The 26685-nt window shown below is 46.1% G+C and overlaps 2 protein-coding genes across 4 annotated transcripts in view; one reads left to right on the forward strand and one right to left on the reverse strand.

Annotated features, from left to right (window-relative positions):
- The window catches only part of CORO2B (coronin 2B), a 129921-nt gene extending 116878 nt beyond the window's left edge, over positions 1-13043 (reverse strand). Inside the window, exons 1-2 of one of the 2 annotated variants that reach the window (XM_039492651.1) lie at positions 12628-13043; positions 11061-11189 (exon numbers count right to left, since the gene is read on the reverse strand). In XM_039492651.1, coding sequence (XP_039348585.1) covers positions 11061-11189; positions 12628-12669 — 171 coding nt within the window. In that variant the 5' untranslated portion in view covers positions 12670-13043. The remainder of the gene's footprint in view (positions 1-11060; positions 11190-12627) is intronic. The other variant, XM_039492653.1, reaches the window with a different exon arrangement.
- ITGA11 (integrin subunit alpha 11) overlaps positions 12985-26685 on the forward strand; it is a 241719-nt gene continuing 228018 nt past the window's right edge. Inside the window, exon 1 of one of the 2 annotated variants that reach the window (XM_039492637.1) lies at positions 12985-13072. Coding sequence is in view for 1 of the 2 variants with exons in the window: in XM_039492639.1 (XP_039348573.1) it covers positions 13702-13720 (19 nt within the window). In the remaining variant the exon portion in view is untranslated. Of the gene's footprint in view, positions 13073-13670; positions 13721-26685 lie in introns of those variants that run through there. The other variant, XM_039492639.1, reaches the window with a different exon arrangement.

Consider the following 26685-nt stretch of genomic DNA (forward strand, 5'->3'; position numbering starts at 1 on the left):
TCTGAGATATCTTACTCTCCAACTGCTGTACAACATCCACCACTTTGAAGAAGAGAGAGCAAAGAAGGATTATGCAGCTGGGGGAAAAACCAACAGTCTAAGCCTAGCAGCTCATGCCATACCATAGAAGCTAACTGTGGCTCAAGTTCTGCTGCGAGAGACTCAAAGAAAATGGAAAACCAGACAACTCAACTTGAAGGAGCCAGTTAAGTTAATGGAAGGACCTGCCACTCCAAAGAGGCAGCACTCAACAAAACAGGATAGCTCTCAGAAATTTCAGGAAACACCCTCAGCTGCTGAGGAACCTATTGCAAGCAATCCATGGTTCTTCTGTTACAACTGTGATAAGGGAGGATCAGTCTAGTACTCCATGCACAGAGCCGCTCGAGGGTGAGTTAGTACAGTGACTCTCAACCTTTCCCCGACTACTGTACCCCTTTTAGGAGTTTGATTTGTCTTGTCATATATACAAATGCAACATATATTGTATAATTATATTTAAGAACCAAGTCTTACCGAATCTTATCAAACATATTATACTATCTAACATTATGAAATTATTATACAGTCTTTGAATTCATTTATTTTTTAAATTTTCCATCACGACCCTTCCGTAATGACTATCACAAGCATTGTGAAATGGGAAAGTCTAGTTTATATATAAAACTTCCAGCAGGGGTTGTTTATCTCTATCACCTCCCACAGGGAACTAAGACGCCCTGGCGGACGTAAGGAGAGCCCAGTTCCCACAGCAAAAGGGGAGCAGAGGACAGCGAGGGGAAGCATAGGGAGGGACACAGAGATAAGAGAATGGAACAGATGTTAAATATTGTTACATGCTTTAATAGAAAGGATTATATTAAGTGCTAGGCTCCATTTAAGAATGTACAGTAAATCAGACTCAGTATCCGGTACAATATAGGTGTTAAAAGAGGAAAAGCAGTAGATGTGGGAGTTCTAAAATGACTGTGTGTGTGATGGGAATTCTTTCCCAAACATCTGATTTAAGGAAGCAGCACAACTGTAATGGAGACCTGGCATCTGGCTGTGGAGGTCTTGCTGCTTTCAAGAAAGGGTGATGTACCGGACGAGAGCAGACATGGTACCCATGGGTGAGTTTGTTAATGTCATGACCATTAACTAAAGGGGATGAGCATCCCAACAAAAAGGAAAAGGGTATTCAGCTCACAGAGGATTTTCCTCATAAGATTTATTTACAGGAAACACACTTGAAGAAAAGTGACAAATACTTGATGACTTCTTGGACACAGCTACCACGTGTCTTACTAGAGCAATCTAATTGAAGAGGGCTCGCAATACTCTTTGCTAAACACATCTCTTTATTGTTTCAGCACAACTCAGATCAGGGGGCAGATACATTTTAATTAAGGGGTCCTTGAAAGGTAAACTTCTCACCTTCGCCAATGGATATGCTCCCAATCAAGGGCAAGCTTTTTTTTTCTTAAATCAGATTTTTTAGGGATTTAGGAGATGTTAGGAAAGGGGATATTGCAGGGGGGATTTAACGAGGTGCTTAATCCTTCTTTGGATTGATCGAATGTACACAGAAGGCATTGGGAGGAGCAAGGGCAAATTTGTTGCATCACTTAGAAAATGAGGATCTAGTGGACATCTGGTGGGAGATGAATCCGGATGTCAGGGGATATATATATATTCTGCTACTTCTGGATCTTATTCAGAATTTATATTATTTTTTGTTTCTAGGACCTTGTCTAGTTTGCTCAAAAAAAAAAAAAAAAGCTAGTCTTGGTGTTTATAACTTGGTTTGATCATGCCCCTGCATGTGTTAGATCAGACGATTGGGACTCATTGGAAAAACAAAAGAGCCCACCCTTGAATAGAGCTTTGTTGTACGATCCTCTTAGAATTCAAGAGCAGGAAGAAAATTTCCAGAAACATTTAGAAGGAAGCAATCAGTAAAAGTGTCCTCTGGGATTATGGACAAGCAGTAATGAGGGGGAACCTCATAAATAAAGCATCAGGTCTTGAAAACGTGAGAACTCCTTGAAGAAGACAGTTTGGTTAAAGAACTTCCTGCTTTGACAGGTAGACAAACCTACGGGATCTAAAAATGTGTGTGAGAAAATAATTGAGATAAAGAGGGAAGACTAACTTGTTACAAACAGGTAAAGCTGAGCAAACACTTAGCTATAGTAAACAAAAATATTATGGAGAGGGCAATAGAGCCGATAGGTTTTTAGCCAGAAAGTTAAAAAAGAAATAGGATACGACAGGCATCACTCTGATTAGAACTAAAAAAGTGAGATTTAGTAACTGGCATCAGACAGATCTCTGAAACCTTTGCTAATTTTTTCCATTTTTCCCATATTTTGTAGGCTCAGAGCATCTAAATCCCGAACTTGTAAATAAATATTTGAGAAGTGTGAAACTGCCTCAGCTTTCAGAGGATGCCATGGCAGCTCTTGATAGGCAAATTGCAGCAAAGGAAGTTGTATTGGATTTTAAATTCTTAAATACCTTTTCAAGTCCAGGTCCTGAGGAGTTTTCTGGAGAATACTGTAGAATTCTCAAGTAAGTTTTGGTACCTATTTTAACTAAATTGGTTAATAGTATACTGCAGGGAATGAGATTTTGCATTTTCCCATGAATCTTATAATTGTGAGGAAATTATTAAAGAGAATCATCTTTGACAAAATGCCAGCTTCCTAGAAATCCCTGAGCTGCTCATTAATGCTCTAGTGAAGGATTGGCATTTTAAACAGAAAAACAAATTTCATTGTTAGGACTTAGACTCTATATTACACATACTGGAAAAATGTGACCCTTTCCTCCCATGGAACTGTGATATAGTAAAATATGGACCATTCTTGTAATGGAAAAGTTTTCACACCAAGTAGGTACACAAGAGTTGCACCAAAAAGAGGACAGTTATTTAGAAATGTGGTTACCCTTTCTAGCATATTCAGAGGAGGTGGGTTCTCCACCCAGCAAGTCAGAATCTTTAGTCAGGATTTCAGAGTATAAACTGATCCAGAACAAGCAATGTATGATTTAGCATGTTAATGTTTTATTGTAACTTTGCCTTAATAAAGAGTTAGACAACAAAAACCCCACCTCCATTTGATGAGGATTCCCCATGGACAACTATTCTGACATCTGTCAGTTAGCCAATTTGTGACCTATTCAGAGTGCGCTTTAAAATAAAAGCACTATACACTATCAATAATCAGAATGTCTCAGAGTACTAAGGCAAAACATCTTACAAAAGTCTACAGTTACCTTTATCAAACAAAGGCCAGAATCAATTTATTTGACAAAACCTATTTTCCATAAAACCAGGTTGACTGGCATTATGTTCCTATCCTTTATGATCACTAATTGAATCCTGTATCACCTTTTCCATAAGACCATAATTTGCCCCAGTCACTCTAGAACTGCATTTAACTAGATTACAAACTACAGTATAATTCTTTTTTTACAGAGAGTCCTGTTCCTACCACCAGAATAACATAATTGTATCTCAGTTCATAAGTGGGTTCCACTGTAATTAGTATTTGATCATATTAGACTACAGATATTCTCTCATATCTTTTACTTGGCATGTTTGACTCCTTTGGAGTAACACAAAATAAAGAGTTACTAAAATAGATGATGATTCTTATTTAAAATTGATTTTGAGACCTATCAGCTGGCCAGTGTTTAATGCATTTAATATGTGCCATGTTAAATTTGTAACGTTCCATTTTCTTAAATACAAATGTTAGATGGTACCAAGTCAAAAGCCTTATAGAAGTCTAAATATGTTACATCAACACTATTGCCATTATCTATCAAATGTGTAATCTCATAAGAAATATCAAGTTAGTTTGACAGGGTCTGTTTTCCATAAATCCATGTTTTTTTGCATTAATTGTATTATCCTTCTTCAATTCTTTATTAATCAAATCCCATATCAATCATTCCATTATTTTGCCTGGGGTTCAATGTCAGGCTGACAGGACTCTAGTGACGGGGTCATCCTGTTTATGTTTTTAGTAGTATACTTGCTTTCTTCCAATCCTCTGGAACTTCCCAGGGTTCCAAGACTTATTGAAAAATCAGTATTAATTGTCCAGAGCGCACCTTGGCCAGCTCCTGTAGGATCCTTGGATACAGGTTAAATAGACCTACTGATTTAAAAAATGTCTAATTTAGCAGCTACTAAACATCCTACTGAGTTACTTTCCATTCTGACAGTATTTCATTATCGTCATCTTCTACGAATACATTATCAGCCTTTCTCCCCAAATTCAGAAGTGATTCATTGAATGCTTCTGCTTTTTCTACACTATTGACAATTCTACAATTTCCATCTAGTAATAGACCAATACTATTGTTAGGATTCCCATTGTTCTCTATGTACTTAAACTCCTTCCTACTGTACTTAACTTTTCTGGCCACTGATCACTCTTTGTGTCTTTTTACTTCCCTTATCAGTTTTCTACAATTCCTAGCTTCTAATTTATATTCATTGCTATTAATTTCTTCTTTTTTAAATTTGTGTTTTATATATTATAATAAAAAATTTACAGCTGCTTTCACTCCCCCTCTCCCCCCACAAAAAAAAAACCTAGTTCATTTTTAATGGCTGTAGTCTTCCTTCTAGAAGATTTTTGTGAATTTTGGAGCATTTAAAAAATGTTTTTAAAACAGTTCCCAGTTGTTCACTTTGTGTATTCAAGTTCTTTCTCCCACCTTATTTGGTTCAGTTATTTTCAGCTTTGTGAAATTGGCCTTTTTAAAGCACCAACTAGTGGTTTGGACTTTCTTCTGCTTGCACACAACCAATATAATCAAGTCCTGATCACCTGCACCTAAGCAACCACTAATTTTTAGTTCTGTATTCAGTTTCTCTTTATCTGTCAAGATGAAGTCCCGTATAGATGAGATCTTCTGGATGTACATAAGTTCACTAGGGAAAGATTGCAAGGGGCAGTTCCATTTTTGATAAAAAGCTACTATTGTGTTCCTAGGTAAGCAGCTGAACACAAGGATGGTTTCACCTACCCCATATATTTGAAAGGTACTTCCCAAATTAACACAGACTGACCAGCAGTCAACCACGTGCTCACTCTTCCAATGCATTATCTTGGCGAACTGGCCATTTCCACACAAGGGAAGATTTGGCCAGAATAATGGTTATGAGACCAGACAGGTGGCACTTGTGATACATAAATGTATAACTGGACAACATGGCTTGGTGCATATGCCTCTTAGTCTTCAACCTGTGTAAGAGGAATAATTTTTCTGCCTGCTCCTTGGTGCACAGTGGTTTGGCTGTGGAGGATTCATCATAACTCTCCCTCAGCAAGCTGAGCCTAACCTCCACCCTGGACATAACCTCCTTCCTGGGCTTAGTGAGCCGCATGCTTGTCTGCACTGCTGAATCCACGTAGGCTTGGCCCATGTGCAAAGAGTAACTGCATACACTGAGCAGATGACCCCATTCGTTTTGTCAGTATGTAATTCTGCTGTCACAGACCCATATGTTGTAAAATGGATAAACGTATTAGAGAGGTGGGGAAGACAGTTTTCACTGTTCAAATGAAGATATGAGCATTTATGTTAATGACTTGTTTTAATGTTTAATATTCAGACCTTAAACTTCAAAGCAATGGTAACAGACCAGGCCGGATTAAAGTTCTTACTTTAATTGCTTTTTAAAAAAGATTATGTTCTTTTACAAGGTGCAACTGTCTATATGTATAAAAAGTGAGGGAAGCTCCTTCCACTACAAATACAGCTGATGGGACCCTCCAGGTTAAAAATTCAGGGAGGAATCCTTTACCCAGCAGTCTGTTTAGTCTTCTTGAGAAGCTAGTGAAGCATCTTTCTGATAAAGTTGATATATTTATAAGACTTTGGAAAAATATAGAGTAGGCTAAGTGCCAAGTCTTAAAGATAACAGTACTCAAACCCAATTTATAAGATGGTGTAGTATCATCGGCCCTCCATGGGGTTACTCCAGGGAAGAATTTGTACAGCATGCATCAATTTGCACCAATTTTTCCTTTATCTAATCTTACTGATGTGGCATCAGACAACATCCCCCAAAGGCAATGATTACTGGTCAGTCCGAGTTTCTATGAAACACTCATGAAGTTATGAGCCCTTCTGAAACAGGTGTCTAAAATTCACACTTGAGTGATGGGCAAACATCAAAGGCTCAGAGATTTGGCTCCAAAACTTTTACCAACCTCTTGAGTTTCCAGAACTGAGATGAAGAATACCATAAGCAAAGCCTTGTTATTGATATATTTGCAAGTCATCTTCCTGGTCTGGCTGGAGCCAGGAGGACTGAGACTCATCCCTAGGTTAAACAGTAGTTTCCATTAGAATCCCTTAGCTGATCTCTCTTGATTTCTGCTGGTGTCTGGTGGCTTCTATTGGAGAAACTGGAACCACTAGGACAATAATTCTGTATTCCAAAGACTCATTGTCAGTTGGAACCAGCCAAACATTTTCAGCTGGAATTTTCACTATGGTGGTAAGTGGGTAGAAAGACAATGGAGGCAGGAGAGAGATGGAAGGTTTTCCAAGCCCCCAAAAAGGTTTACTTGGAGTTTGGGGTAGATCCTTGGGTGTGGTTCTTGGGTCCTCCCTTCCCTGGTTATAATTTGACCAAGTTCTCCTTGGCCAGAAAATCAGCACTCTTCTGTCACTGGGGGATGCGAGGACTCAACCTCTCAGGCAGCGTTAAGGTAGGTGCCTAGATTTAGGGTCTCACGTTTGAAAATGTGGGGCTCAGTGCTTGTGGCAAGGAGATCCTGCTTTGCAATTTTGAGGCCCCAGGGTACACTTCCCACCTTTAAGAGAAGGATTTCGCCTTCTGACTTGGAGTGAAGGCACTCTGTGTCCGACTGACAAAGGGGCAGCCTGCCCATCCCTATGCTGAATACCTGACAGACATACAGTTACAGAGGAGCTCAGTGCTTAAGAATGTATAGGAGTTATTTTTCAGGACTTATTCCCCGCACTCATGTCCAGGATACTCTCAGGAGCCTTCTCAGCCCTGACTTAACTGCATTCATGAACAGCCACCCCGAGTCCTTGCATCACAGCAGACAGAGATTGGAAGGGACTCCCTTCGGAAGTAATCAACACCACTCGAGTTGTCCAGAGGGCATGCTGCTCTGTGAGAACAGCCCCTCCTTTCCATGTCTGACTGAACACACCACTCTGCAGTGGTAAGGAAAACAACCCAAACCTTTTCCAGGGAGACAGGCCCCTATTAACACCTGACAGCTTAGATCCAAGTGCTGATCTCCTTTGAGAGAAGCCACCACCATTCACCCTGCCATCACATTTCTTTCCTACAAGAAGCATGACAGGTATCTAGAGGACATCCTTACAGCACATGGTCATGTGCTATAGTGACAGTTACATAGACCTCTACCCTGACATAACGTGACCCGATATAACACGAATTCGGATATAACATGGTAAAGCAGTGCTCCGGGGCGGGGGGGGGGGCTGTGCACTCCAGCGGATCAAAGTTCAATATAACACGGTTTCACCTATAAAGCGGTAAGATTTTTTTGGCTCCTGAGGATGTTATATCGAGGTAGAGGTGTGCTTCATATCTTTGTTAGAAGGCAACACTCATCCATAGAGAGAGAGAAGAGCACATGTTTACAGGGGATTTCCTGTATGGTTGCTAGCTTAGTCTGTGTGTGTTGGGTGGTGGTTGTTTTCTGTTTGTTTGTTTCTTAAATAAAAAGCAAGTGCTTTTGAAAACAAACGCATGGAGTCTCACCATGCATCGTGCCACTGTGCTAGTGATCCCTGGACCGGCTCAGTAGTGTGCACCACGCAGTACTGATACGGATACTTTTTTAAAAAAGTAGAATTGAAGTAAATCGTGCATGTATTTTAATTGGACGGAAGAGCAAGATATTTTATTTTGAAAATGTCAGAAAAACACATTTACTGTTTTTTAGAATTTTTTTAAGCCAAACCAATATGGCAAAGGTCAATAAAAAGACACAGAATGTCTTGGTCAACCCAAGTCTGCATATTTTGGCGGGGAAAAAATTTTTAGCTGAAAAATGTTGCCCAGCTTCTTATCCAAGTGCACCTTCTGCATGATATCGGAAAGGCTGGATGTGCCTTGGCATGGAACAAGTGTAGCAGCTTCAAGCACTGAGCTCCTGCACTGGGATCTGCATGGAAAGTCCCATGTGTAAATCTGACAGCAGGTTCAGGGCTTTAGTTGGGAATTGTCCTTTCAGTTCTAACCCTTCATGTTATAGGGACATAGATATGGAAAGGGAAAACAACAACAACACTCAAATATGGAACATGCTTTATTATACAGCAGCCCTTGGGGTGCTGTATCATATTAGTATTTTACTTTCACTTCTAGTTTACCATTTATTTCAATAGAAATAAATAAAGGAGTGCTCTGTCTATTGGCCTGGACATTCTGTAATTCTCAGAAGTGGATAATATTCCCATAATACAAGAACTAGGGTCACCAATCATTTGATCATTGCATGTTCTTATGTTCTTATGTTCTCTGTAATTCTGAGGAACGCGCACCGTCCAGGCCTTCACTCCACTCAGTTGTGATTGAATCTGTTTTGCCAACTCCAAGCATTCAAAAAACATTATTCAAGCCCCACAAAAGCAACTTCTTGACTTAAAAATGGTGACATTTTCAGAAATAAACGTGGAGTTCTTTTTACTTAACTTACAGGTTCATATTTTCAAGCTTTTCTCTACAGCCACAAGGGCTAGAAATGTACTTTTGCTGTTCCAAACGAAAGTTAAGATGCTAACACATTCATCCGTCTCCAGGAGCAGAGGCTTTAAGAATCACACTGTATACTGGGAGACTCACAAGAAACTCATGCAAGAGTTGGCATCACTGTTCGGCACTGGTTCTCAGCAGATCACTCTCCTGTTAGGTTAGGAGAAAGTGACATGGCTTGTCCAACCTAGTGCAGTAGGCCCATGTCAGTACTGGGAGTTGTGTTGAGTCTTCGATTTAGAGTGTAAACTTTTGGGGCCGGGAGCTCTGTATGTCTCCAAATACCTTTATGCTGCAGAAATAAAATCCATCAGCAATGCCATCTCTCTGAACAGAAAGGCCAAGGCCATTCTGCATGAAAAGTAGCAAGCAGCGTTCTGGCCGTATAACAATAAGATCTCACTGAACCCCAGGCAAGGCTGTCACCCACATAGGACCCACCCCATTCCCATTTGCTTCTGCTCCGTATGCAGAAAGACAGCAGCCCTAGGAAGCTTGGTCACTACCCCTGCCTTTCATTGATTCAAAGCCACGCTCCACTAACCTGCGTCACACCAATGGAACAAAGGCCAACAGCTTCGCTTGGCCTCTGACACCTGCCCACACACCAGAAAGAAGTCAGTTCATTCCTCAGCTGCTAAACAAATGTTGATCTGAACTGTGTGCCTGTTGCGTCCTTACTTGCCTCTCTGGAGTCTTTGGCTTGTCAAACGTAGTTCGGTAGCTCAAAGCTCAAGTGAACGCAGCCTGAAGTAGCAGTTATTCCCCACCTCCTTACCAGAAACCCAGGTGTGCATTTGTACCTACTGCGTGTAAGTCTTTGCATTAACTGTATCCTCATTTTCCAGTCACGGGATTGCCCTGAACAATTTTGCTGTATTAATGGAGCACAAACCAATACCATGGAACAAAATATGTAGCAAAACTCTGTAGTATGATTCCAACTGGCAACCCTCTGTAGAGACAGCCACTTTAACATGCCTTCCTAGTATACTTCCTTCCTCCCCATCTCCCTTCTACAACTGATTATTCTGGCTTTTGGGTAGCTGCTAAGACTTGTCACCACACTGGATTTCTGTTTCTTTTGACATTTGTGCATCAGCTCAGCTAACTCTACAGATCAAAGACAAGGAGTGACCTGGTGCAGTTGGGCCAAATAGGTCTTTGGTCCACTAACGTGTGCGATGCTTGTCGAGTCATGGCCTTAGAGGACAAGGCTACCTGTGCTGACAACACTAGACACAAAAGCTGATTTGACACAAAGCAACCACGCCAACTAGATCTTTTCACCTGAATCCTCCCTGCAAAAACTAAATTATATTTATTTTCTCAATCCCAGAACCAAGGATGAAGTTGAATGGGAAATAAAAGTACTTGGATCCCTGATATAAGACACTGCAGGTATTGTCACTCTAGATATGAAACTACAATGCCAAGAAAGCCACACTGGTCCCCGTTAGAACAGTAATGTGGGAAACCAGACACCCCACTTTATGACCAGAGAAAGATCCGAAAGGACCACGGATAAATTAAAGAAAATTAACTTCCAGCACATGGCACTTCCCTGCTCTTTGCCATTAGAGCAGGTTTGCGTTTTCCTGCAGAGATGGGTGCAGAGAGCGAGCCCATGACATCGCACAGGGTTTCTTGATTAAACAGTTATTTACAATGTCCCATTTCAGCTCCCCCACTACTGAGACTTGCTTCCCCGCAAACAATCTGGTGGCCACCTGTAGATATCGGTGACGGGCCTGCCAAGGAAATCTGCTCCCCAGGACTGGCTCATGGGGTGAGCTCTGGAGGGGGCAGGCGGAGTTGCCCCACAAAGGGTTTTTGTAGCTCTCCCTGCTAGCCAAACGCAGAAGGATCTCAAGTAGGGTGACCAGATGTCCCAATTTGATAGGGACAGTCCTGATCTTTGGGGCTATTACCCCCCACCCCCTGTCCCGATTTTTCACACTTGCTGTCTGGTCGCCCTAATCTCAAGGGATCTCTCATCCCTATGCTTGAGCAAGGAAGGGAAGCAGGAGCCAAGCCCAGGGGAGGGTTTTCCCTGCTGGCAAGGCCCCCCCGGGGCTCCCTGGCTGCCAGCTCTGCACGGGTTAAAAATGCAGCACGCCCTGAAGCTCATTAGGCGAGGGGTGCGGGTGCAAAGCGGCTCCCTCCTTCCCCCTGGGGCTGGAATAACGCCCCTGCCCGCGCTGGGACCGCGGCAGCGGCCGGGCCAGCGGGCAGCCGGGTCCCCAGCTGGCGGCTGCAGGGCTGCGCTGCCCGGGCGGCTCCTTACCTTGGTGACAGTCATGCAGGAACGGTGGGGCCGAGTGAGCAGGCGCCCCGGTGGAAGCAGGCAAAGCACCAGGCAGGGGAAGCTGCTGCTGCTGGGGTGGGATTTGGGTGTTTGTGTTTTTTTCTCCCCCTGCAGAGGAATCGGCGTCAGTGGTTACAGGAAGAGCTGGGACCAGCCCTCCTCCTTCGCCGCCTCCCTCCCAGGCAGGCTGCTTGAGCTGTCCTTGCACTGAGGGCTGCAGTGATGTCAGCGGTGCATTTATAATGCAGGAGCCTCCTTCTCTGCAGACAGGAAGGGAGGGGGGGAACCAAGGAAACTGAAGGGGGGTGGGGAGGGAAGACGCAGCGATTGATTGTGGTGCTGCACAGTCCAGGAGGGACTCGCTGCCATTCAGCTTCCAGGGGGAAAGGCCCTTTCTTTAACTCTGGGAAGAGCACAGAACTGCCCAAGGCCGGGGGACAGGAGACACCTGCTGAACTTCTCAAAGATGGTTTCATGCCCACCACTGGGTCTCTAAAGTTAGACACTAGGACAATGGGCCCCTTATGAACAGATGCATGGAAGGATAAGTCTAGGATAAGTCTAGCACATGCCGCAGACACTAAACGGACTCACAGAAAGTCCTGTCCCCACTTAATTATTAATGCAATAGATTCAATGCGAGGATTCTATTGTTGTGGCCTGTTAGGAGGCTTGGAAGGATTCCATTTTTAATGGGTAAATGTCGATTTCACCCCATACCCACGCAAAGCAGCTAGAGAATATTTCCATCCATTAATAATCAAAAGTTACAGCAAGGCAAAGTAAGAAAAATGCTGCTTGAGAACTTCGAGTTTGGTTTTAAGATATTTACTTGGCATGTTTTGATCTGTGAGCTTGACAATTTATGCTTTGGCAGTTTAACTTTTTGAATCTTAGTCGACTGTCATTAAGTAATTGTGTGATTGCAACTCTGAAAATTTAAATCAAAAATTTTAAAGTGCTTAAAAATGTATCTCATCCCTCAAAATTATCTCTCAAAAACCCTGAAATCTGCTAAGCCTACCTTTTAGGCATCTCTTTTTTTTGCTACTTAGATTTGATTCAGAACACAAATGGATAAAAGCAATAACCGGTGTCTGTGACCAGACATCGTTAACTGTGCCAGTCAATTCTCACATGGCCACCTTAACGGGTGGCTTGTGATTTATGTAAAGCTCACAGGGATCAATAAGAGACAGAGTTATGGTTTGGAGCTACAGTCACTCAGACAACAAAAATCCTTGTTTATGAACATCGTACAGAGAGCGACACCTCATGTGCAGCATTTCAAGAGTCTGCAAAATAGTTGTGGATAGTCATGCTACAGCTCATCCAGTTTTGTTCTCATACAGCCATCAGACAGGACGGTTAAGTTGATTTTGGCCTAGATCCACAAAGGTATTTAGGTGCCTACCTCCCATTGGCCTGGGCCTTCGTGCCAGTATTGGGAAGATTTCCATGGCAGCCTTACAAGGCTGCTCTTGTACTATGCAGAAGAGACTCTCCAATTAGAATCCATAAGCCCCAAGGGGCAAAGGGCACGTACCTGGATGATTTCTGCAAAGTCCGTGCATCTACACGAATCCATTGGAAGTAGAACTGCATGGTCTGATTTTCATAAGTACCTAGCTCACTTGTTTGCTGTAAGGAACTGCTGGAATTGTTAGACACCACAGGGAAGTCCTACCACTGCTTTTTCCTCCCAAAAAAGTTAGCAGAGGGGTCCACGGCCACACCCCTTACAACCCAGCACAATGAGCAGCTGGTCTAGAGAAGGGGAAAAGAACAGAGGATTCCATCAATAAGAAAAGTCATCTGATGAGTGAGTCTCCTGTGTGTGTTTAGAGCTGTTTAAGACAAGCATTGCAGTACAGCAGAAGGCTTCAGCAGACTGAGAACGTGACAAAGCTAGAGAAAGAGTTGGGGCCAGGGTCTGAACATCTGACCTCCCTCCGCTAAATGGGAACATTTGCCTGGTATCCAAACCAAATGTGAGTCATCAAAGGGAAAAGCAGCTCGTTTCCCTTTTAAAAGCCCTCCCATCTGTTTAGATGCCTCCTCCAGCACTGATCTGTTCCACTAGGCGTGCTCAAAATTCAGGGGCTAGCTCTATCCGTGTGTTTGTTCGGAGTTCAGCCCAAAGAGGCCTGATCGTGCCTGAGGGGGTCTTTATACATTGGCGTAGTAGCAGTAGTCACGACTAAGAGGATTAATAACCATTTTGATACTTGGTCTTATGAATTTGTATTTAGTGCATGTGGGAGACACTAAAAGAGATTTTAAAGGTGATAGCGCTGCAAGAGCATCTGTTGTAGGAGTTATGCAAAGATTAGGGGAAAAACCACAAATGAAATGGCAATGTAGACAGTTGTGTTTACCCCTAGCACTCTGCCACATTGTTAACAAGCCACAGGTGTAAAGCACACAAGCAGGTGAGAAAGCGATTGCAGGGTGGGGGTGGGAGAAAGAGGGAATAAATAGCTCCATATAAAATCCACCCAGCTAAATGTCCAGGTGTGTTTATTATGCTGCTAAATACCTGGGTATTTTTAAGTGAAGAGATACCTATTAAGTCAGGGAGCAGAGGTGTACCCCAGACCTATTAGCTGAAGTAACTAGGATGGTGATCCTCTGTAAAGGCAAGAATTGGTGGTTGATCTTTGTTTAAAAGGCATTTGTGTTGTTTTTTGCTATGCTACAACAGTGTAGGGTTGTTTTTTTTTATTGATGATGGATATTGCAGTAGTCAGAGCATGCCTTGTTCCCTCTTGTTTCTTCCAAATACACAGTCTCATTCATGCAACTATCTGAAACTATTTTATAAAATTGCAAGTGTGTAAAGACTGAAAGCAGAACCTAAGAGCTTTTTATGTCAGCGGGTCTGTTCCCCTTTTCCCCCACCAATTCAATAGCCTATGTTCTGCAGTGTTTTATCCAAACTGATCTTAAATGCCTTAGCTGGTGGAAACTCTTACTAAAATGTTCTGTAAAAATCCATTCTTCATGATGCCACAGTGACCCCAATGCAAAGATACAACACAAGCAAAGTTGGTTTGTTTTAAATAGGAATTATTATGTATCAATACAAGTTTTGGAAGCAGGGCTGTCTTGGGAACCTTCAATACTTAAGTACAGGGCTGTTCATTTATATTCCTTTTTTCTAAAACCAACCTTCCTCTTCAATCCTGCCTCCTAGTCTCTCTTTCCAACAGAACCAGAGACTTTTCTTCAGAACGGGGTGTGTAGGTTTTTTACTAGAAATGATGGGGTGCCATGCTAAACCCCCTTATTCATGCAGATACTCCTGTTGGTTCCTGGCTTGCATAGCGGTTACTGTGTGTGAGCAAGAGCTTGCAGGATCAAGTTCTATATGTGGCTTCATGACTCCTAGGAGGGCTGTTCCCACAAATCCCTGATTGTGAGAGCAGCCCTCAACAACAGGAGCAAACAGAACTTTACAAATGACTGATTTCTCTAAGCAAGGGCTGCTCCTGGGGGAGGGCTTAGTAGGATCAGTGCCTGTGTAAGAAGAATTCAATTGCCCCCTCCCCTCTGTAGGAAACAAAAAGCATTCTGGCCCCAGTCTTGTGAGGCAATGCTGAGCAGAGTGGTTCAGCTCTTTGCAGGATTGGACCCACTCCCAGCCCCACAGTTAGTGATTTAAGCCAACTTTTTTGGGGGGGCAGGGGGGGAGTGCATTCTCTGTTCCACTCTTATCCATTCCCCCAGGAATCCAGGGCATGCTGCTTCAGGAGGCACCTGCTGGATTTATTCAGCAGATTCTTGATGAGGTGAAGCTAATATTTGCAGGGCACTGCCTCAGCAATGCAGCTGGCTGCCATTCTAGTCTCACTTCTTGTATTGACCTCTCTGCTACTGTATGTTCTCCAAAACTGCTAACACACTGGCAGGGCTCAGACCAGCTTCACATGGATGCGAAAATACACTTTGGGAATGGGATGCAGCTTCCAAATTAATTGCTGGAATAAAGAGGTGCCACCCCTGGCTGCAGTGCTGTTCGCCTGCATGCTGAGCTTCCTGTGGGAGAAGAAATGACTTCTCTTTTCCCTCCAAAATAAACCATGTGACCCTATGAAAACCACACAGACTTGGCATGGAGAGGAATGGGGCTGGGGGAGATGTTTGGTTCAGCTCCTATAGCTCACAGGTAGAGCTGGCTGAATTTTACCAGATTTTGAGTCTCACAATTTTTTTGTCAAAGTCAATTTCTCAGTGAAACTCTCCGACCCCTCAAAGAAACTCTGTTTTGACCAACATGAATTACATGGTTGTTTACATCTTAGCAAGTGAGAGGTTTAGGTGTCATTTGGGGGAACCATAAAGGCTGAATTTTGAAAACTGATGAAAGTGTGTGTGTTTTTACATAACACAAACCAAAAACAGGCAGGATTTTGCTCTGGGTGTGTTAAAAACTGTCTGACTTAGCTAATGTGTCACAACACATTTTTAATTTTGCACATCTGCAGTCAAACCAGAGAGTAAAACAGTAGAGAAGACTTTCATACAATAAGGAATAAATCTGAGGAAATCCATAATCTGGTGATAGATTGATATCTGTCAGCACAAAGCAATGATTTAGGATCATTGGTCCTATTTTACAGATGAGTAAACTGAGGCACAAGGGTACAGAGGGAAACTTTGGACTAGAATCTATGTAACCATATACCAGGCCCTGGTTTAACCACTATACATATTACCCTGCTAAATTGTCTAAATGAATGTAGCGCTTTTTGGTCAAATATTTCGAGGGTGGCTCTGACTTGGAAGAGGTAGTAACTGGAAACACTAACTTTCACTGACTGTTTCCTAACTAATTACAAGAATGCAGAGTCTGGGGCGGCTCACTCTCAGAGTTATCCAGTTACTACAGTAGACACTATATGAAATTATTTTATTGCTACTGAATTAAAAACACTTCAGGCAAAGAATGTGTATTTCCACTTCCCCTTAAAGAAAAGCAGTCTGCCAGGAAACAAAGGATTTCCTTTTTCTAAGGAGATCAGACAGCCAAGAGTCTGATGAACAGAGCACAGTTATCTTCCCAGTACTGATGCTTCCCATAAAATATTATTGGCTCTGATAACATCAGTATCAAGAGAATAAAAAAAAATGTTCATCCTCTGACACTCTTCTAAAAGCAACACTGCTTGCAAAAATAAAACAAGTGCTGTGAGATGAATTTGAAATCATGAGAAAGGCTAATGATTTAATGTAGAGTTAATTACCACTAGAGCAAGCCACCTTGAATTTCTCAGCTATCTACAAATGACCTCTTTTAAACAAATACCCTCATTTTCCCCTATAAGCTGGCAAGCTAAATGCAAGGATCATTGCAAACCAAGATTAAGTTTAAAACTAAAAACACTTTTGTTAACAAGACAGGGGAATTAGACTGCTTAATAAGCCAGGCAGGGATAAAACAGCCTCTTACAATGTCTTATAAGAAGCAGGGAGTTCTTAATTAACTAAACAATAAAATTCTCCTCAGTCTGTTTGTGAATGGAAATGCCTGAGAGGGAAACAGGGCTAGTACCAGAAACAAACAGTGGAAGTTTAGGGATCTGGGGCAAAAATCTGTCCGGGATGGTACTTGGTCCTGCTGCAAAGGCAGGGGGCTGGACTTGGAGACCTTTCAAGGTCCCTTCCAGCTCTATGAGATAGATCTATCTCCATATATGAAGTGCCACAGCAAATAGAATTCAGCATGGGCATGTATGGCATTAGCAAGGGTGATTAAACCACGTCTGGCCTGATTCTGAGGAAGGGGCTGGATCTGTGGCTTTCTGATGGGCATGAGCCATGAAAGATCTGGTTTCGCCTGAGGTGGAAGACCACTGCCCTTCACACAGACTAAATAAACCCTATGCTGCTTCCAAACGTTGTGGCAAGTTCATGGTACTGGTCCGGCCCTTGCCAGCTGGTCAGGGCAGGTGGGCCCCTGATTCCCCATAGACGGGAATGGGACTCTTTGGAAGCAGCCCTTGCAGGGACACGGGAGTCTCCTGTGCAGGTCGTCTGGCAGGATTAGGAACTGAGCAAGCTCCTTCCATTCCTGCTCTCTTGAAACCACCAGCCTGCAACTATACAGCGAGAGAAAGTGCTAGAGGAACGCCTCTGCACCCTGCCCGCAGCTGGCAGTGCTCTCTCAGCTGGGCATAACTCGTCTAGGGTTGCCAGTTTTGGTTGGATGTATTCCTGGAGGTCTCATCACACGACATAATCTTTAATTCCTGGAGATTCCAGGACAATCCTGGAGGGTTGGCAACCCTAAACTCGCCTCTGGCTCATCCCTGGCTGTTCCTTCTCTAGACCAGCTGGAAGCTGGTGACCTCACCTGCCCCAGGATTTAGGGAACGAGAAGCAGAGAGGGCCATGACTGGCATAAGCAGCTGACTTCTAAACAGGGCCTGTTGGCTAGGGATGAACAAAGCCACCGTTTCACACCGTTGGAAAAAATCTGTGGGAATGAAGAGGGCTACGTCCAGCTGCTAACTAGCTACCCCCGGGTGTAAATCAGTGTTCTTATCCCCATTTTACAGACGTGTTAACTGACTGGCCCAAAGCGACCAGGAGAGCTGGTGTCTGTGCCAAGATCACAATCTCTCTGCTTGGCCTTTCGGAGGCCCCGGGAGGGCCCGGCACAGAGAATAGAAGGCAGGAGTTGCTCTGCTTCACTCTTTAGGCCTCTGTGGCTGCCAAAAATGCCCCTTCCACCTCCTGTGCCACAGCTTGAGAATGGGGCCCTGTGTGTGGCTGTTTCTGGTAGCCCCCTGCACTAGGGGGATTCCCCCTCGCTGGGTGTGGGGTGGGGGTAGGGCCCCCGTTAGCTGCCAGAATCGAGCAAATACCAGGATCCCACCCAAGATCTCTTTGAGCTTATGGTCTAAACGGGATGGCTGAACTCTGTACGCCAGACAGCCAGGAGCACGAAGCATATGGGTGCGAGCTGAGACTTGCAGCTGCTCAGAAGTGGTGAAAGAAACAGGGCTTGAGGGGCAATTTGAAGGAGACTTGTTAGGTTTTAGTTACAGACATGACATGAAATGGTCCGACTGACATGAAAAGCCCCAGCACACTGAGTCCGGCTGCTCTGCAGTTTGTTCAAAGTGGACCAGCTCCTGTGTAGTTTGCTCCATCACTGAGACCTCTTCTTGGACTTTCACAGGGATCTACTCCACATCTTCTGCTGCAGAGTTCCTGGTGCTGTCTATCCTGCCGCACCCTGATTGCATAGATATGGACATGCTGGCAATCAGAATTTCATCTCAGTTGCTCCCCAGGTGTATTTGAGATCAAGCTGCTGGAATTAATTAGTACCAATTAACTGGTTGAGACAACCCAGCGCCTTCCTCTTGGTGCAGTGAACAGGGACAGTGTGCAGAGGCAGGATGACAGTCAACGGGCCGCAGCAAATCAGCACTCTCCTAAATTGCTTCCACCCAGCGAAGCCCTACCGGCCTCTTTGGCCCTGTTTAATCGCGCCGGGGTTGATGGAGAAAGCATGTCTTCCCGAGAGCCGCAGTGGCGTGGAAAAACACAACAACTCCCTACATAATTATTCAACATTGCACAGCTCGCTGCAAATGATAATTGCTATTGTCTGGTGTGTGCCTGAAAACTTCCCGGCTCTGGAATGGCTGCAGCTTCAGTAGAATTATTAATAGAATACAGAGGTTCAGTGCAGACAGTGAAGCCGGAGCCAGCTAAGTCCTTGTAAACAGGAAGCCTGATGGATGCTTCTGAGGAGCCCCTCCTCCCTGTTCAGCAGTCTCTCCCAAGCATCCCCCACAGACACAATGCTCACCTTTGTGTGGCACCAGGGTTTGGGCCAATTAGGCCTATCTCTAGCTTTCCCTGGCGCACGATATAAAGCACTTGGCTCTTTCTGATTCCAGCCAAATAAGCAGCCTTGAGTCTGAGCTCAGTCAGCCAGTGAAACTTCCTGGCCTGTTGTGAACAAAGCGAGGCCTGCGAAATAGCCATCCGGTTCCCAGAGCAAACCGTGGTAACTCGCAGCTGCTGCACTCTGAAGAGACGTTCCTTCCCTGAAGGAGGAAGTGGACAACTTACAGCTGCACAGAAAACTGCAGTGGGCCTGAGCTTACTAGAACACAGGGGAATTCACTGCACAGAATAGTGGAGTGCTGGCTCCAGGCATTGGGACACAGGGCCCTTCTGGGTGCACTGAACGGTCGTTGTGCAGAGTCCTACAACCTCAGGGCATGTGTGAAAACATCTGTGCGCTGCTGCACATTTGTACAGGTCCTGCTGCTCGGCGGGAAGGATGACCCAAGCCAGACTTATCCTTGCGGTCACAGACTAGGCATTAGCTTTAACTGACATTCAGGCTGGGAGAAAATCCTCCCTTCCTGAGACCCAAAGCGACTTCCATTAAGTAGCCAGGGGGCTTCTAATTTCACTGGGTGCAGCTGCAGCAGCTTCCAGCCAGAGCTATGCAAACCCAGCAAACCCCAAATTTAAGCCAGGTTCCTTGTAGGGACTTTCATTATTCTTGTATTATTTGTATTATTGAAACCCATAGGAGCCCCGGTCATGAGCCCAGTTAGGGTGACCAGAGAGCAAATGTGAAAAATCGGGATGGGAGGGTGGGGGGTAATAGGAGCCTATAGAAGAAAAAGACCCAAAAATCAGGACTGTCCCTATAAAATCGGGACATCTGGTCACCCCAGGCACAGTCCCGCTTGGGCCGCTGCTGTACTAATCAGAACAGAAAGACCTGAGCTGGTTTTAGGGGGAAGTGGGTGGGAACAATTCCAGGACATAGATCCACAAAACTTTATTTGAGTTTTGCTTTGGGGAGTGGGGCTGCATGGATTTCATTCAACCCCCAAACGGAGACTGTAACTCAAGGGCTGCCAACCCAGCTGAAGTGAGACGGGAGTCGTGGTTTGCGTAGGCCTTGGAGAACCGAACTAACTGAGTCCCACCTGCTTCCAGGGGCATACAAGGTGTCCTTTAATGACGTGTAGGTACGGTATTCACACCCATAATGGGCACCATGGAAACCGTAAACTGCAGGAGTTAAATTACCTGCCGTCATCCCATTCTAAGAGTCAAATTCAGATCTCTCTCCTCTACCAGTGTAAATCCGGAGTAGCAATGCTGACTCCTAAATTACACTAGTGAAAATGAGATCAGAATTTGGCCTCAAATATAGGAAATGCTGCAGCAGGCAGTAAATTTCCCTCGTTAATGACACCCACGGAGCTCAGTATGAATGTTGTCATCTTAAAATGATGGAAGTGTTTTGCGGAAGTTTGGCTGTTTAAGGGGATACCGCTATCTTTGTACCTGTCTTAGGATCTCCAATAGCATCATGGGAATTGAGTCCTCTTTTTGCATGTAATCTTTGATTGCAAAGACCGGATTGAACTGCACATAACTGGGTTTACTGTGAAGATTTTGTAGGTTGGGAGTCCTGAACTGCACTTGTAAGTGCTGTTGCAGGTTGGGATCCTATTTCTGGCATCTGCAGCGTGTCTCCCGGTGGTGACTCAGAGAGCGGTGCCTAAGCAGAAATCTGCAATGACACAAAATCTCCTCAGACTGGGTTGTGCTAAATAATCGCTTCTGACTCACTGAGCAATATGGTGCTGCAATGTTTTTGGAATGAAGTGGCTGTTGTGTTGAATAGAGCGCCCTCTCCTGGCCCTCTTCTGGACTTGTTTTGGAGAGCTGAATGGAGGCCCCAGCATAAGCTTTGGTGTTTTGGATCATTGCTGAAGGATGTCTTCTGCAAAGGAAGATTTCAGTCTAGAGTGCAAGGCTGCATTTAGGTTTGTCAGGCTGTTGTCGTCTGAAGCTTTCCAAAATAAGAAGTTTGCTGTAAAATGGGGACCAATCGCCCCAAGGAACCTATGATCTGTGCCTCTTGTGTCCATAATTCTTAGCTTTATTTATAGCACCCCAGAGTGTGCTTGGGGCTGTACAAATGTAGAAGGAGTTTACAGTTTGCAATAGAAACAGGCAGGTCTGTTCAAACATATGGTGCATAGGCAGAGGAGCCAACAGGCAGGTGGCATGGGGTTCTTTTCAGAGGTTGGGGGTTATGTCTTTGCAGGTAGTCCCTGCAAGGGTTCCCAGAGGAAGCCAGTTTTAAGGAGTGGTTAATGAGAAGGTGGAGGGAGGACCACAGGGCAACCTGGAAGCAGGGCGTTTAATCTTGAGTTGGAACCCTGGCTTCAGCACAACCTCCGCGGTCCTGTGTGGCCTTAATACGCTGAAGAGGCCTGTGAGAGAGGCCAGCGCGATCAGGCCTGAGCAAGGCGAGAATGATTCTGCCCTTTCTGCGTCCCTTCCCTGCTCTCTCAAATGGGGACGAGCGTCCCCTTGCCCGTTCCAGGGGGTGCTGTGAGGTTCAACCAGAGAATAGGTTTGAAGATGAATGTCACACCAGGGTTGGTCCTGCGCAGTGCTGGGGATGGGGTGGGGTGCCAGACTCACGCACAAGGTAGGCAGCGGTCAGCAGGATGGACAACGCAGGAAACGTGATCCCGGCGTCCTGCTGCGCAGTCACCTCTCTGCTCCTGCCTACTTAGCTACGCATGTCCCTTGGCCCATCTCCTGCCTCGCAGCCAGGGCCGGCTCTAGACCCCAGCGCACCAAGCACGCGCGTGGGGCGGCATTTTCCCAGGAGGGCGGCAGGCGGGTCTGGCGGACCTTCTGCAGCCATGTCTGCGGGAGGTCCACCGGAGCCGCCGGACCAGCGGACCTCCCGCAGCCATGACTGCGGAGGGTCTGCTGGTCCCGCGGCTCGGGTAGACCTCCCACAGGCATGGCTGCGGACGGTTCCCTGGTTCCGCGGCTCGGGTGGACCTCCCGCAGGGATACCTGCGGAAGCTCCACTGGAGCCGCGGGACCAGCGCACCCTCCGCTGGCATGTCCCCCGGAGCCCTGCTTGGGGCGGCCGGATTACTAGAGCCGCCCCTGCTAGCAGCAGAAGATAGGCTGACAAAGGGCATGCCCAGCTAAAGGCTAACTTGGCAGACCGAGGATCCCACCCGAGTCCCTGTCTCCTCTGGCATGCCCATTCCATACCCGTTCCCTCCTCCCTGGGAGCAGGTGGGTCTCTGGCCTGCTCCTTGCAATGTAAAAGACTGTGCCTAATGCTTAGCCTTATGCATGGAAATAGCTTCTACTCGTGATGGCGTGCGATGACCTCTACGGTGCACCATGCCGGGGCAATCAGGATCAATGCCTGCAAGTGCTATTGGAGAATTTCACTTGACAAAGCAAAGAAAGCCCATTTGATTTGTATTGTGGAAGCTCCCAGGGGCCCCAGCCGGGTGCTACGTGCTGTGTACACACACAACCAAAAGAGGGTCCCTGGCCTGCCCCAAAGACAGACATGGTTTGGGTTGCCTCACAACGAAGGAACCAGGGCCTTGCCCGTTAACCACGAAAGCAGGGCAAATAATGGATTTTTTGATGCACAAGCAATTCTGAAAAAAAACAAGTCTTTCAGGTTACAGTGAAAACAAATATTTTTTTGAAAATATTGGGAGGGTTGAAAACTCGGGGGGAAATGGGGTCAGGCTGGAACAAAACATTTTGTCTCTACCTGAAACTTTGTGTTGCAATTTTGGGCATTTTGACACAAGCAACGGCAGACTAGACTCACAAAGTGTCCAGAGAGGAAGAGGTGGGACCTCACTTGTGCACTTTAGCCAAGTAGCCATGGAACTCACTCGGGATGTGGGGCTCAATTTCCCCCACTGCCTGATGTGGAAAAGCGTTGGAATGGGCTCTCCCACATGGCAGGAGAACACCCTAGGCACTGGGCTATAGGATATTCTGCTGTGCCGTGGTCTTGAGTTTCCCAAATCCTTGAGTAACAAGCCTAACCACCAGGCTACAGTCATTCTCACTGCCTTTCTCCAGCCCAACGGCTATTCATTGGCCTTATGAAGGACTATGAACGACAATGGATAGCCATTGGGCCAGGAGAAGGCAGCATTCCCCTCCCTCCTACCACAGGTGCGATAACTGGATTTCCCAGCACTCCGGAGCAGTGGCTTTCTGTTCATATTTTGCTATGTGATTTGTTGGCAACATTTACCCTCTTTGTGAAACTGGGAATGATGGACAGTCTCCCCCTTCTCCCCCCCCCCCAAAACCACACGCTTCTCCAAATTGAACAAATAATCACTTCCCCGGGAGCTCCGGGGCCAGATGCTTGGATTGGGAGCCTTCCTTCCTGGAATTGTGACTAGTGCGTTTTGTTGGCCGTGGAGCTTTGAACAAGCCAGGGGTGTTATCTGCAAATTAACTTTGCAGAGTGGGGCTGAGAGATCCTCATCTGAATTCCGGGCATTCCAGGGTTCTGCAAAGGAATGCGTTAGCTTGCTGCCTTCTCTGCCAGCTGGTGGCTCACGCAGGCCCTCTGACCTCAGCCTGCCCTGGGCTGTGTGTGGAGAATGCAAGCTTCCAGTAAAGGCTGCTTCTAGCCCTTTTCCTCACGGAGCTAAAATGAAAGCTGGGCTCCTCTTCCACCCTTCCCCCTGACAGCCACAGCCCTCTTCACATGCACTTGTGCATCAAGCCGGTGTGGCCCCAATTCAGCCAATCCCTTAAACGCGTGCCCACTTTCCACCAAATTGAACGGGGCTTAAGCATGCCCCTAAGTGCTTTGCTGAATCGGGACCTTCGCCTCCAAGAATTGCCTCGCTGACCTTCCCCAATATGCCCCGTGTGCGGGCAAACACTTCACAGGCCAGCTCGAAAATGCTTAGCCCGGCTCTGCTCCTTAAATGTTCTGCTGGGACCCAGCCTGCAGCTGCTCCCGCAGATCCGGGGCGATCCTGCAGCACACAAGGACGAGAGGGGTCAGAGCAGCTCTGTCCCCAGCCCGGAGCAGGAAGGAAGGCGCTTGCAGCCCTGTCCCTGAAAACTAGCAGGGGAAGCCCACATTCCACTCCCAGCCAGGGGAGGCTGCCCGCCTCAAGAGCCAATGGCCAGTCCTCCCTCGGCTGGCTCCCCAGCCCACCAGGCTGAGCACCCCAGCTGGAAACTGCAGGACCACCTGCCTGACACCACCTCTGCTGTCCTGAGGAACAGCTGCCGGAGGCTGAGCTGGGAGGGAAAGGGTAAGTGGAGGAGTGTCGGGTGGGGGAGGGATGGGATCGCCTGTATCGGGGACTGAGGGGCGCTCTGTGCATCCCTCCCCCTCACGCCCTGTTTGGACATCTAGCGCTCGTGAAAGCCGGGGCCCAATAGCAGCAGCTACCTCCATGGTCCCTGTACACGCAGGCACGGTGTGGGCAGAAGATCCAGGTCAGCAGAGCCTTGTGGGGTCAGCGGCTGCCCCGCCCCACCCTGCTCGTAGGCTTTGTAATAATAATTAACACAAGAAATACTCAGTGTGCCCCCTCTGCCCCCCCGGGTCTCCTAGAATCCCTGGCATCTGGAGCCCAGCCACCAAGCGTTCTGCATGTCAGGCCCTTGTGCTGTTTCTTAGCAGTGCTGCTTAACCAGATGAAGGGAAGGGGCTGTCGTGGTGGATGTGAGCACTTATTGCCTAATGCTCAGTGTTCTCAGAGCGAGCCTGCCTGCCTGCCTGCCTGCCCCGGGTGGCATGGGAGGCTGCCTTTGCGGAGCCTGGCTTGCGGCGTGGCTTGGAGCTGTCGTGCCCAAGAGATGCGCCGTGAGACACAATCAGTGCAATGTATCACCGTGGGCGACCGCCTCTCCCGAGAGGAATAACAGCACAAACCTCTCTGAATCACAGCAACTGGACCATTTCTTCTGATCAATCCATCCGCCAGCTGTTTGCTCTTTGGTCTAATTTGGTTCGTGGAAATTCAAAGGTCTGTCATACCCTTAGCGACAGGGATTTTGGTGTACAGTATGTGTAAACATATGAGCATAATAGCCAAGCAACCAGGTAACATGTAATTCTTGTGCCATGGGGCGGCTCTACGAATTTGGCCGCCCCAAGCAGGGCGGCATGCGCGCTGCCGGTCCCGCGGCTCCGGGGGACTTGTTGCAGACGCGCCTGCGGAGGGTGCGCTGGGAGGGCGGCAGGCGGCTCCGGCAGACCTTCCGCAGTCATGCCTTCGCGGCTGGTCCATGACTGCGGAAGGTCCGCCGGAGCCGCCTGCCGCCCTGCTAGCAAAATGCCGCCCCAAGCGCGTGCTTGGCGCGCTGGGGTCTGGAGCCGGCCCTGCTTGTGCCACCAGGAAGTTCTCATGGCAAGATGACTCCTGGGTAATTTGGATGGCCCACTCTCTAGAACAGAGGTCAGCAACCTTTCAGAAGTGCTGGTCTTCAGTTATTCACTGTGATTTAAGGTTTTGCGTGCCAGTAATACATTTTAATGTTTTTAGAAGGTCTCTTTCTATAGGTCTATAATATATAACTGAACTATTGTTGTATGTAAAGTAAATAAGGTTTTTAAAATGTTTAAGAAGCTTCATTTAAAATTAAATTAAAATGCAGAGCCCCGCCGAACCAGTGGCCAGGACCCGGGCAGTGTGAGTGCCACTGAAAATCAGCTTGTGTGCCGCCTTCGGCACCCTTCCCATAGGTTGCCTACCCCTGCTCTAGAATCTCAAAATGGAACTTTTTTCTATTACATTGTTGCAAATGTTGTTGTCGTCGTGCTGAAATGATTGGCTCTGTCAGTTGACTCATGGTCTGTTTCCATGCCACCCATACTCACATGACTGGGAAATGTTCAGATGTTTATGGCCCTAATGCTGATGTCACTTCGCAATGGTTTTACCCCAGGGTCACTGAAGTGATGTTAGAGGAGTAACACCTGACTTCCTCTGATGTGAGCACAGATCCAGCTCCATTGATCCAATACTCTGATGCAGGAAGTATCAGCTGTTCATTTGAATATGACTATTTGTATTGCCTGGGGTAGGAGAATTGTGAGAAACAATTATCCCCTTGTGTGACGTATTTATTTGTGTGTTGCTGTGTCTTTATTTTTTAGGATTAAAGTAGGGTCTTTCCTATCATTCAATTCCTTGCCCCTTCCAAGGTAGACCGTAGTCCCCCTGAGAAGATGCTTCAGTTGCTAGACTGATACTGCACCCAATCTTTGTCAAGAAGCCAACACTTAGCTCAATCAACTTTAGTCCATTTTTTACTGATTTAAGTTAAATCGAAATATAGCACTCGGAATCCAAGACAAGTGGCTACAGAGAACCTTGCACCTAAACAACTACAGCTGTGAATTGTAACAAAGTCAGTTATTTCAGTTCCAGCTGGTGTGTGGACAAGCCCAGAGCATGACTGCCATCTTCGTTTCTGGGGGATCGTGCCAAATAGCTATTGTCTCCTCGAGGGAACTTGATGCTTGTAATTGCACTGAAAACAGACCAATCGACCAAACCCTTCTGCTTGAAAGCAAGATGTTTTGATTTTAAAATGTTGTTAGCAAGAACTAGGGTGACCAGATAGCAAGTGTAAAAACTCAGAACAGGGGGTGGTGGGTAATAGGCGCCTATATAAGAAAAAGACCCCAAAATCGGGACTGTCCCTATAAAATCGGGACGTCTGGTCACCCTAGCAAGAACAAACGTCCCATCTTACTAACTCCCTGTTGTCATCTGGT

This window comes from Mauremys reevesii, linkage group 10 (genome assembly GCF_016161935.1).
Source record: "Mauremys reevesii isolate NIE-2019 linkage group 10, ASM1616193v1, whole genome shotgun sequence".
In the NCBI taxonomy this organism is placed as follows: Eukaryota; Metazoa; Chordata; order Testudines; family Geoemydidae; genus Mauremys; species Mauremys reevesii.